Source organism: Strix uralensis, chromosome 3, assembly GCF_047716275.1.
Source record: "Strix uralensis isolate ZFMK-TIS-50842 chromosome 3, bStrUra1, whole genome shotgun sequence".
Lineage (NCBI taxonomy): Eukaryota > Metazoa > Chordata > Aves > Strigiformes > Strigidae > Strix > Strix uralensis.
Genome location: NC_133974.1, coordinates 27,960,705 through 27,973,426, shown reverse-complemented (window position 1 = coordinate 27,973,426; position 12,722 = coordinate 27,960,705). Strand labels below are relative to the sequence as shown.

The window sequence follows — 12,722 nt, the reverse complement described above, 5'->3', positions numbered from 1 at the left end:
TGGAAAAATTGATCCATTGAGGGAATACAATTTGATTCTGCAAATCAGATAAGCTTGTTTTTCCAGTTATTTTACTGATTCTTTTAAAGAAATATAAGTTGGAGCATGGTTTTTACCAAAAGAAATATTGCTCTGATGTGATAGGTTCATTACTTTAATGTCTTTCAAGATTAAAGATGTACATTGAAGGCTGCTGTAGCATTCACTAGTGAAGAATGGAAATTCTTCACTGTGAGAAGTGAGACATACATGATTCCTGACCTGTAAATCCCTCTTGTGCTCCCCCACGCTGATGCCTGATAGCTTGTGAAGGTATTCCCGGTATTATTTCTTTTACCAGTGGACTGAGAGAGAGTTTGGATATGCCCCTCATGTGAGGCCAGGGCTGCACAGTGAACAGCATTCTCTCTGTTTGTGTAGGTAGGGCTGGGGCCAGGAGGAACTTGGAAACATTTTTTCTTTGTTGTTCTACCTTTTTTTCTTTTGGGACTCCTGTTTTGCAGAGTTTTAGGACAACTTGATGAGAGCTGACCAGCAGGGTCATACAAGGGGTGTGCCATTCATTTTTGCCTGTTGTTTAAAACATATACATGAATGAGATGAATGCAAATGAATGAAAGAAGAACACAACTGCAAAATTCAGAGGACAGCACATTTCTGCTGGATGTGTGAGTGGAGCACACCACAGCATATCCCCATGAATTTTCCTTTCCTTACTTCTAGTTCCCCTCTAACACCCTTCATCTCCTATTTGCAGTGGTTTTGACATGATCTTTCCCCTCTGCTCCTAAACCAGGCTCCCTGACACTCTCCATACTCCAGGACAGGCAGTAAATGCTGCTTTCACATGTACCTCTCCCATGGTGAGGTATTGGTGTTTCTGTGGAGCACCTCCTCCCTTGGGGGCACAGGGCTTCCTTGCAGCCCCCTGCTCTCCCCTTCCCACCCAGCCAGCTCTGAGCATCTTCCTCTTCCCTGTAGCTTTTCTCCTTGCTGTTGATCTGGGGGGTTCATCCCTGGAGGTACCAGTGGGTAAATGTTTGTGGAAGGATGAGCAGAGATGAAAGGGAGCTGTGCAGTTTAAGGAAGGCATTAATGTCTTCTGCAGGGGTTCGTGAAAGGAGAGCTGTGCCAGCGAGCAGGATCCTGGTGTCCCTGCCTGACCTGAAGTGCCTGCGCTTATGGCACGGAGCACATACAAGTTTGTGCTGCAGGGAGTGTGTTAAAATAATTTTGTAGATTTAGTGTGCTGTTTTATTTTCAAAAAAAGGTGCAATATTAATAGTAGTAGTTCCTGTACCTTTTTTAGTGAAGACTGATGCAGTGAATTCACTAAGTTGCTTGGGTTTTATTTTCCTTTTACGTAAATTCTATGGGTTTTACATAAATAACCGTTTAGACAACCACAGAAATGACAAACACCAAAAATCAGTTAATGTACTGTTGTGATATTTTTCTCAGTTATCTTTTTCACAACTATTCCTTATCAATTTTTTGGACCTTTTTATTTTTGGGTTGTTGGTGGGAGGAATATATAGGATTTTATAATTTGTTGGGGCCAGCATTGTGTTTTTTTGATATATATGTATATAAACTCTCTGTACAGTGGTCTGTCTTTTTTTTCAGTTGTAGGCTGACATTTTTCTGATGTTCTCAAAGAATGAAGTTGTCCTTCTTTGGTTACCTGCTGTTCAGATTCCCACATAGATTTAATTTCATATGTTCTTCTTTGGTATTGCTCAATTTGGCCTCGTGAGAGATGTGTTTTACCCTTCAGTAAACACTTGCCACAGAAAAGGCTGAAAGTGGTTTTGAGATTATGAATCTTGCAAACCATCAAGTCTGAAATAATCAGTGTAAATTGTCCACTTCTACTATGGTAAGATTTCCTCACATATTACATGCCTATTACTTAGACACTTAATTTCATAGTTTAAACAGATCCGTTTTCAAATAACTGGGACGAGAAACTGCCACTTAATCTATTTAAATGAAGTTGGCATCCTAGTATTTGTGTAGCCTTGCTGGAACAGTGCATCTTACGTCCTATCCCATAGACCCCAAAGTGCTTCATGTGGTTTCTCACCCATTCTGACTCAAGGTAATATGAATAACAAAGTGTGGTGTTACCTTGCAATTATCTGTAATCTGAAGGTGATATTTAATAACATAATAATTATGCTTTTGCATTATTAATTTTGGGGGTTTATATTAGATAGGAGTAGCATTTCCTGGAAATTGGCTTTTGTGCATTTCTTGAGGTTGTTTGTGGAGATAATTTTTTTTTTTGTCTTAATGGAATGAGTGCTTTATAAGCAGTGGAAAAAGCAAAGCAGCTGACTGAAAAGCCAGAGTAAATCAACCTACTGATTTTGTGGCACGTCTTCTATTTGGCAAACACAGCTCATGAATCTACCAGAAATGAACCTGACATTGAAATTACTACTTCTCTACTTACTATTGTCTTGCCCCCACAACTCTGTAATCTTTTTCCCATATAATTTTCCTAAAAACATCATGTGAGGTATATACATCTTTAGAGAGAAAGGTCTGCATTTAATTGCTGTAGAATCTTGTTGCAGATAACAGCTTACTGGCTGCTTGATGACTGCTCAATATGTTATAGTGATTATATAGCATTCTTGTCAGTTTACTTCCTTGACTAGTCTTGCAAAAGAAAATAGTTACTTATTTCTATTTACCTATTTCTTCTCCTAAGAGGCACTTGCAGTAGTTTTGGTGTATTTTTGGAGAAGAGTATTTTCCAGCACTACAGAAGTTTCAGAACATCTGCCAGTATCTTATTACTGGTATGTGGTGGACACCTTGTCTACCCTGCAGAGTTCAAAATGAAAGATTAGCAATATAAAAAGGACAAATACACACAGTTTTCATCCCCCCCCCCTGCCCCCCCCCATATATTGACTTTTAGTTTTGTTGTGTAATAAATATTTTAATTTATATTTGACCTTTTAGGTGAGTGTGTAGATCATTTTGGTGCGGGCATAAGTAAAGGTTTATGACTAGAAGAAAAAGATATGAAAAGGGAAGGAGTCTTGGCCTTATTCAAGGAAGGCATTTAAATTCTAGGAAAGGGGCTGAAAAAAACTGCAAGAATGTTACTGATAAACCAGCGTGTAATAGACAAAAGACTAACATGACTGACAAAGCAAAGTCTGTAGAGAGAAGAGGTATATGTCGTCTTCTGGCTAGATGTAAAATACTTAAATTAGTGACACTGAAGGGTAGTGCGATGAATTGGCCCTGAAATGCTACTAAAAATTTTTCATGAATTTAGCTGCTTTTTTTTTTTTTTCATGGTTTAGAGATCTTCCAATAAATATGGGAAAATTTAAAAGCAATAGGTTGGTTGGCCAATTACTGAGCCATACAAAGACAATGTTGTTCTGAATACAAACCAAATAATGAGGAAAAACGTTTCTGTTAAAATATGTAAAGATAGTTATTATAAAATTCTGTCCTTTGTTATATTCATGACATTTGATCGCCCAAATCTCTGCTTACATGAACAAGTACCCCTTCACATAGTTTAGTAGAAATCAAAGGGTCACAGAATTGTTGAGGTTGAAGGGGACCTCTGAAGGTCATCTGGTCCAAACCAGTTACCCGGGACCATGTCCAGAAGGCTTTTGACTATCTCCAAGGGTGGAGATTCCACAGCCCTTCTGGGCATCTCGTGCCAGTTCTGTCACCAGTGCATGCACTTACTCAGACCAGCACTTAATCCTCCCTTTTTCTGTCAGGGTGTTCATGTTTTGTAGTGGAGGATAAAAATGTAGTTAGAAAGATTGCATTTTGCATTGGAGTATGAGAAGACAGAATACAAAAGAGATTCAGTATACTTTTTTCTTTTTCAGAGTCATGAAATGTATGGATGTCTAGTACAGTACTCCAAAAATGTATCTTTTCCCATTATGATTCTGTTTTTTTTGCAATAGGCATGAGTAATAAATATGACAATTTAAGTAAATTTGTCCAATAATATATGTGTGACAGCAACATGAGACCAAAGTTGTGTTTGCTTCAGGACCCTTTTGGGGATATGATTCAGAGACCATGATTACAAAGGAGACATAAACAGAGGAAAAAATCAAAAGTTGAAGATGGAAATAACTTATGTAACCTTGGATGTTTTGGTACACAGTCTGCAGGACATGGGTCTGCTGTGAGAGGGCTGAGGCTCGCTGAGATCCTGATTCCTGGTGGCAGTCTCAGCCCAGGGGTAAAGGAGTGAGAAGTGTCCCAGACTCCCTGAGGTAGCCAGATGTGTGGGTTGAAACTGAAGTAGCATCCACCCACCAGTACCTGATACATAAACACATGCCATATTTTGGAGCAGTAGCTTTCAAGTCTTTGGATAATGTCTGCAGAGTGGATAGTGGTTGCACAAGTGTGACTGGCACTGGGACTATAACCTACTCACGTAAGTACCTAGCAGAAGTGCCTTGGTGAAAACAGCTTCCACAGAAAGACTGGTGAGCATTGTGGAGTTTAGAATCTCAATTTTGAGCTTACTTTTTGGGTCTGTGGTCCATTGCAGGCTGGACTTACATCTGGGCTTGTAGATTCAATTCAAAGTTGTTCCTCATGCACAGGTTTTAAAGCACAGAAGTTTGGATTTGTTTCGTAATATAATAATATGGTATTTTCATTTCCTCCCCATCTAGTTTAATCTCAAGACTTTGAAAATACAATACACATGGCACAGCTCATAACATTTTTTCAGATACTACTAATTCTGCTACTTCATGATTACATCTCAGCTGAAGATGGGGAAACAAGAGCAAGTAAGTCTTAATTTTTATATTTCAGATAAGGGCAACTTCAAAGCATGCCTTGAATTTATAGTATCCATTTTCAGGTCCACATGTACAATTCTGTTGATGGTGATTTTTTTCCAGTATAATTTTCCTGGTGAAAATCCTATAATATGTGATAAGTAACTTAAATATCTTATTTCTCCTTTAAGAAGGGAGTATCTTGATTTCTCTTTGTGTCTTGGAAATGCCCAAGGGGGCAGATAGAACTGTAGAGCTCCAGTCTTCATTTAAACTTGTGTCTTGAGTATTTATATTTTTATTTCTTCAGATGTCATGTTTTAAATAGCTTAATGTTATGTGAGAAACTAAATAAGAAAAATAAAGGTTCTGTGAGAGGAAGCTGAGATAATCCCAGCTCTGGGACAGGCTTTCTTCATATTCTTCAAATTAGCATCTGAAACCCCACCAAACCAAGTTTCATACTCTAAATCTGGTTTATGGGAAAAAAAAAAGTTAAAGCAAGGTAGCTTTTTGAAAGACAAAAGTGGCTGAATAAAAAGAGTGTAGAAAACTTTCCTCTGGCCCTGATGATATTTTCAGGGTAGGTCTTTTCCTCCAGTTTTTCTCTCAATTCAGCATTTTTCAGTATTTTACAACAAACTCCATAAAATTCCTTTTGGTCTCTAGAAAGATATATTTTTTTCGGTTTACCTGCTCTAAGCTGGGCCTGCTTTCTGCAGGGTCCGATGATGTCCAAAGTCCCTTCCAGCTGAAATTACTGTGATTCTTATCCCTGGACCACAGAGTGATGCACTCTGCTCTCCCCTTGCTTCTTCTCCCAATGTCTTTTCACCACTACTGGTACTGCAAAAGCATCTCTACTGCAGACTGTCATCACTTGCTTTCAAGGAAGGTTAAATCTTGACCTGACCAGAAGTGTTTGCAGGCAGATGTCAGGACAAGGCAGAGCTTTCCTTCCCATAGTGTAGCCGCAGCCTTTCACAAAACAGAAAGCACAATAATGCACAGCAACCCGTATGACCCCATGTGCCATAGGATCTAAATAATCTCTCCTGGTTTTGGCCATCTCCTTGGCACCTCATATATCAGTTATCTAAGCTCCTTTCACAGTCAATGGAAGGTGATTCTTTCCTCTAGAGAATTATTCCCTCCATCTCAGGATGTGCATATAAATGGATAGGACTGTCCTATAGAAATGCTTCTGTCAGTTCATGGCCTGTAGCTGGCAATTTAGTTTAAACCATTTATAAGTGGCTACAGCTAGGAGAGCTGAATCCATGCTGAAGTCATCATGCAGTTACATTATATTTGTTAAATGCTTATGTGATTTTATATTCTGAAGGTTGAGCTTGTTCATTGAGCATTTTTCTTCTAATAAAAATAGAATATGCTACCAGCAACTTTCAACCAAGAATCAGGGTTTTATAGTAACTAGTTCTGTAAGTGCCATGTAACAGTGTCAGAAGTAAATTGAAATGTATTTGTGAGAGGACTGGATATTACTGCTGAATTCTGGAATATTCAGAATATAGCCATCTTCTGTAGTGCGCTTGGTTTGCAAACAAAAATGAGCTTTTATGTTTATCATCTCTGCAGGCAAAGAGATATGGAAAAAACCAAAATGTATTCCTCTCTGCTGATTGCATGAAATGCCAATGACAGCTAAGGAACTGGATTCCAGAATTTTTCATAGTTGTTTCTGGTGATAATGTAAAAAACAGAAAATGGTGTGGTTTTCAGATACCAAGTTGGATCTGTGTGGCTTACAGAAACAGTCTTGTTTTCTCTGATAAACTCTGCTGATATTTTTTTTTAATGGAAAGTATTTGTCAATATAGATTCTAATACAAACAGTAATTGATATGGAAGATATTTCCTGTGGAAGAAGGAAGTGGAAGAGTTCATTAAAATATTTGATTTTTTTTTTTTTTAGGTTGCAGAACGGCTCCGGCAGATTTAGTTTTTATCTTAGACGGCTCTTACAGTGTTGGCCCAGAAAACTTTGAAATAATCAAAAGCTGGCTTGTCAATATTACAAGAAATTTTGACATAGGGCCAAAGTTTATTCAAGTTGGAGTTGTCCAGTACAGCGACTACCCTGTACTTGAAATTCCCCTCGGAACTCATGAATCCACTGAGAACCTTATCAGGGAAATGGAGTCCATACACTATTTGGGAGGAAATACAAGAACAGGAAGAGCTATTCAGTTTGCCTTTGACCATCTTTTTGCAAAATCTTCAAGATTTTTAACAAAAATAGCAGTTGTTCTCACTGATGGAAAGTCCCAAGATGAAGTCAAAGATGTAGCAGCAGAAGCAAGGAAAAACAAAATCACTTTGTTTGCTATTGGTGTTGGCTCAGAAATTGAGGAAGATGAACTTAAAGCTATTGCCAACAGGCCTTCATCAACTTACGTATTTTATGTTGAAGATTATATTGCAATATCAAGAATTAAAGAAGTTATAAAGCAGAAACTCTGTGAAGGTAATTAATTGATTATAAAATATTTTAGATGTGCAGAATGTAGTTCTGTACCCATATTTCTTTATTTCACAAGCAGAATGCATGAATAATGTAACCTAAGGCACCTGATAATCTTTACTATGATCTTCTTTCATTTTGATCTTGTTTGTGGAAATCACTCCCAAAATGTTATCTTCTCTGTTAAAGAAAGAGGTGCATTTGGGAAAGATGCGGTGGTTTAACACAATGTGTGTTTAATTTCAGTATGTAGCATTTTGCCCTAAGCCTCACATTTTTTGCATTGATAAAGTTTGAAAACCCTAAAATAGTTGAGCAATTCTCATAAAGATGAGAATATAGGGCCTACTTTATCCTTCTCCTAGGTGTGGCTGATACTTTTCCACAGTCTAGCATTTCTTCTTGACAGTTAAGAGGATGACCTATCATTACAAATAACCTATCATTACAAACAGGAGTTCTTCTGCTAGCGTGTGTTGAAAAATCCAGAAGAAAGACTCTTGGCAAAAATGCCTGGGATAGTAACAAGCTGTTATGATCTTTTTTAGAAGGATTTTATAGAAGAATTTGCCAAGACCAACACTGTAAAATGATTTTTTAGCTTTAGAATGCTAGCAGCATTACTGCATTGAGTTTTCTGATAACTGTAAAACAATGGCTTTCCCATATATATAAAAAAGATAGCAAATTTCTTCTAAAATATATCACTCAGGACTCTGTTATACAGTGAATACTTATCAGTGCTATTTTATACATGTTTTATTACCAAGAATTGATGCAAGTCATATTTCAGTTGTACCATATCTCTGTACTTAGTAAGAATGAAAAACAGTTTTCATTTGCTCTCATTTTGATTATGGACTTCATTGAAAAAATGTGATACTTACGTTGACGATGATGGTGTTTATTTCTTGATACACTTATGAAAATCATAATAATTCCTTGTGACTAATGTAGTAAGGTGGTCAGTCCAAAAATTAAATCAGCTAAGTGCAGCTAAATTCTTTAATAAAACTTCATGCAGGGCGAAATTCCCCAAAATAAACACAATGTTTTCCTTAAATAAAGTTTAGAAGTGACATTATATTTCATCAAGATGGATTTTCTGCTTTCAGAATTAGCTAGTATCCTTTAAAATTCAGCTGCGATATTTGACATTTTTACAGCAGTAATCTGTGAATGTTGACTACATACACAAAAGTGTACTTAACTGTTTTACTTTAAGTGACCCACACTTCCACTCTCTTACACTGCACTCTTCCCTCATGTTAGCACTGAGATAACTCTCTCAAAGAGTGATCAGAGCCAGCTGGCAGCTTCATTTCTAACTGCAATGTCTTTAGCAGGTGAAATGAAAGACTAGTAAACTGGAAATTTTATATCTGAATGGTGGATTATTTTATTTATGTTGTTAAGATTCACTTTGACTCTGGGAGGGGAAGTTCCATGAGGGCAAAGAAGCAATGGTTTGGACTGTGATCAACCACATCAGACTGCCTGAAAATTTTGGAACTCTCTCTTGATTGTCTTTGTATTAATGTCTAAAAAAATGCTAGCCTGTACTCTATGGCGTTTTTAACGTCATTATTATCTGAACATAGATATAAGGGTATAGGGGAAGTATTTTCTTTCTGGAAAAAGGAGGTTGAGGTTTGGTGGTTTGTGTAGCAAGTAGTGCTATTATTAACAGCCTTGCAGATGGAGGGCTCTTGTGTCTTTTGGGAACTCTAGCGTTCATTTTAGAGCACGGCAGGATGAAAAAATCTGCTGAACCTGTCATCCAGAAAGGACAACATGGCTAAAAAAGTCCCCAAATATTAAGGAATATTTAATATTTCATATTTTAGCTGAAAGTCGAACGTTCCTATAGTATTACTGTTTTCTAGCAAAGATCTAGAAAAGATTGTGTGTCGGGAATGCATTTAAAAACAATACTCAATGCAGACCTCAGGTTTTTCTGGAGGACACTGAGAAAAGTTCCTTTGTGCTAGATAATGGGATTTAACATCAAAAAGCTATTTCATGCTTCAGGAAGGAAAAATAAAGCATCTGAAAACTATATCAAAACACTAAAAGGGAACAAGATTTCAGTATAGGCTGGAAAGTTGCTGTGACTGGTACTATGGACTGGAAACACAACACTGTTTCCCATAGAAGACAGTTCTTAATTTTGTCACTGACTTCTGCATCTTGTATAATGACTAAACTTTCTGGGAATGTTTTTATGTATTTCTTCAATGTGCCATTGGAAAGAATAGTTTCCTAATGTATAATTTTACACATGCTTAATTCATATTGGTTTGGAATAGTTACTTGGGTGTTGATACAGTGTAATGGCCCTCTGACATAAAGTAATCCTATTTCTGCATTTATTTTTTGATTTTACACCAAATTTCTAGTACTGTAGCTGAAAAAAGATTCTTGCATTCGTTTTCGTGTCAGTGTATGTAATCTGTATTAATGGCAATATGACCATTATTCAGCTTTGAAATAAATGAGTTTGGAAAGTATTTCCATGATAAGAATGCACAGTGAAGAAACCTGAAAAAATAAAGTGTTATTACTCTAATTTAATATCAAAGTATGTTGACTTAAATCCTGCATCTGTGTTTTGAGAAGGAAAGTTGTATTGGACTTTGTATTTTTCTTTTTTTTTTTTTTAAGCATTCAGAGGGTAGACATTTTAGTTTCCAAAATGTAGGCAGAGTTCGTGTAATTCTTTCTTGTAGAACTGGACAGATAACTTTTCATATATTATTAATGTGGGAGACAGGTGACACTTCGCTGTGGGGAGGAAAACTAAGGGGAATGTGTGTGGCTTCTTGCTGCTGCCCCAAATACCTGTGGCACGTCCCCTGAATTTTCTTAGCGTTTGTATATCCTGCCTCCCCACCAGAACGGGGTAGCTTCTGGGTTTGTCAGAAAGAGAAGCTGTGCAGCATTTCTCATATTACAAAGAGAAGCCAGTCTAGACCTTTGAGCTGATAATTCCCTGGCACTGAAGCATGAGTTTTCCAGCCCATGGCTGGTCCAGATGGAGATGAGAGAACTCTCCACCCCTTCTTTGGAATGTATTTCTAGCCTCTTCCCTTTCTATGAACTGATGCTTTTCTGAAGAAACAATAGGAAATGAATGATGAAAATGTATTTATTATAAATAGTTTAGCATAATTTTAATAAAACAATAAGTTGTTTGCTTTCTTTTAATTGATTTATTACTCTTATACAACGTTGGCTTTAGCATTAAATTTCACTCTATCTCACTTTTTTTTTTGAGACAACTTAGATCCACTGCCTAGTATTGTTTATGTGTAAAGACAATTAAACGGAGATAACATTCAGCTAACTTTAATTTCCACAGAAAATATATCACACAATATTTGTCCAGTGAGAATAGCTTCAAGCAGATTTCAGTGTAAGACAAAATAGATCGGAGTCCATTTTGAGCAAGAGAAGATGAAAAAAATAGTTGCAGATAATTCTACCTTTGCCCATTTTCAACCCAATTTTATAGTTGAGAGGGATGCCTGGATTAATCCAAATTGTTAGTGCATTGTGGAAACTAACATGTATAATTTTGTAGCATTTTGAAACCATGCAATTTTAGAAAATAAATTCAATTTTTTTTTTAGTCAGATCTAATACCTTTTAGCTATGATTAGTGATAATTCAAAATAGTCTGTGAATGTAATTGCAGTAAAATACGACATCTCAGTATTCTTGCTTCGTGTCTCTGAGGATTCTGCATGTCACTTCTCTCATATTACACTTAACTGGCAGTCTCAATCCCCATCTCAAAAGGCAGCTATAAAAAAAATTAGGTAGGTGAGAGGTTATTTTTTGAAAGTTTTAAGTTATATTGTGAACTATACTTGCATTTATTACTTTGCAGAATCTGTTTGTCCGACAAGAATTCCAGTGGCAGCTCGAGATGAAAAAGGATTTGACATTCTTGTAGGATTAGGTGTGAAGAAAAAGGTTAAAAAGAGGATTCAAATACCAACCACTAATGCAAAAGCTTATGAAGTAACTTCACGTGTTGACCTGTCAGAATTGACAAGGTATTTAAAGTTATAAATACACTTCTAAATTTAGTAAGATTTTTTTTTTTTTCTTAAAGTGAGAGAGACTTATTTTAAGATTTATACAAAAGTTCAAGTACTGTCTTTTATTCTCCCCCTGCCCCCCTATCTAGGAATGTGTTTCCAGAAGGTCTGCCTCCATCCTATGTGTTTGTTTCCACTCAAAGATTTAAAGTAAAAAAGACATGGGATTTATGGAGAATTCTAAGTCTGGATAAGAGACCACAGATAGCAGTCACTATTAATGGAGAAGAGAAAATGTTATCATTCACTACAACAAGTTTAATAAATGGCACACAGGTTATTACTTTTGCTTCACCTTATGTAAAGGTAAGGAGTAAGGAATACTCATTTAAGTACACATTATTCCTTTGCTCTTTATGTTTTTAAAAAATGCATGGTCTTATTTTTGGCTGCTTAGGCATTTAAAAATAGATGGGGGGTACTTTCTCTGTGTTTCTAGAGTGTTCACAGTGATCATCACTGTAAATGCTTTGCAGGTGCTTTCTACTCAGTAGTTTCCAGCAGGTAATTGTGAAGATCACAGAGACTTTTTCATATGCTGGGAAGTATTTTCTGCCTTGAATGTAGAGACTAGAAAATGTGAATGAAAATATTCCATTTTTAGAGTTTTTGTTAAGTGTCTAAATTCCTTGAAAATACATAATGGCTGAAGTTACTTTCTTCCTGAGAAGAGTAAATAGCAGTTTACAAAACAAGAGTTCAATCTGGATTTGTCTAGTTCTCTCTTAAATAAAAATTCCTACTTATTTTTCTCACTGAAGGGATTCCCCTCTTTGTGCAAACCAATTTTATTGTCTCCTAGTCCAATCTGAAGGTTCTCTTGCAACTTTTTTTCCGTAATTTCCAGTGAAGTATTCAATTCTTGTAAGAAAGATTGTCTTGGTTGTAGGTGAGAGGAGATTGAATGTCTCTACTCTTGCCTTTGTAGCAGTATAGGAGTACGCAACCCAGAGATTCCCATTCCTACCACAGGGACTGTTATTTAAATGAACAAAGAGGGATGCTTCAGCAGACAAAGAGTGGGTAAGATTTACTGCTGGAGCGCTTCATGGTCAAGTGGGTTCAATTTTTCTGGGAAGCGGTGGCCTGCATTCAATTCTTACTCCAGTTCAGGCTGAAGGAATTTGAAATATAAATCCTCCGAGAAGGAGGAACTCGTGTCCAAGAGAAGGTCTTAACTACTAAGCTTTTGCTAGGGAGAGGTATTTTATTCTTCTGTTATTGGATGGAGAATTTTACTTTTTCTTTCCAGATTTCCTCTGCCTTTTTACAGTTCTTTGTAGGTGAAATAATTTTACTTTTTTTTTAAGAAGCAGTTAAACTTGATTTACT

General features: G+C 36.7%; 1 protein-coding gene across 1 annotated transcript in view; it reads left to right on the top strand.

The window, feature by feature from the left end:
* COL21A1 (collagen type XXI alpha 1 chain) overlaps nt 1-12,722 on the top strand; it is a 113,490-nt gene that overhangs the window by 24,663 nt on the left and 76,105 nt on the right. Inside the window, exons 2-5 of the mRNA XM_074864719.1 lie at nt 4,689-4,808; nt 6,736-7,287; nt 11,177-11,345; nt 11,480-11,696. Coding sequence (XP_074720820.1) covers nt 4,721-4,808; nt 6,736-7,287; nt 11,177-11,345; nt 11,480-11,696 — 1,026 coding nt within the window. The 5' untranslated portion in view covers nt 4,689-4,720. The remainder of the gene's footprint in view (nt 1-4,688; nt 4,809-6,735; nt 7,288-11,176; nt 11,346-11,479; nt 11,697-12,722) is intronic.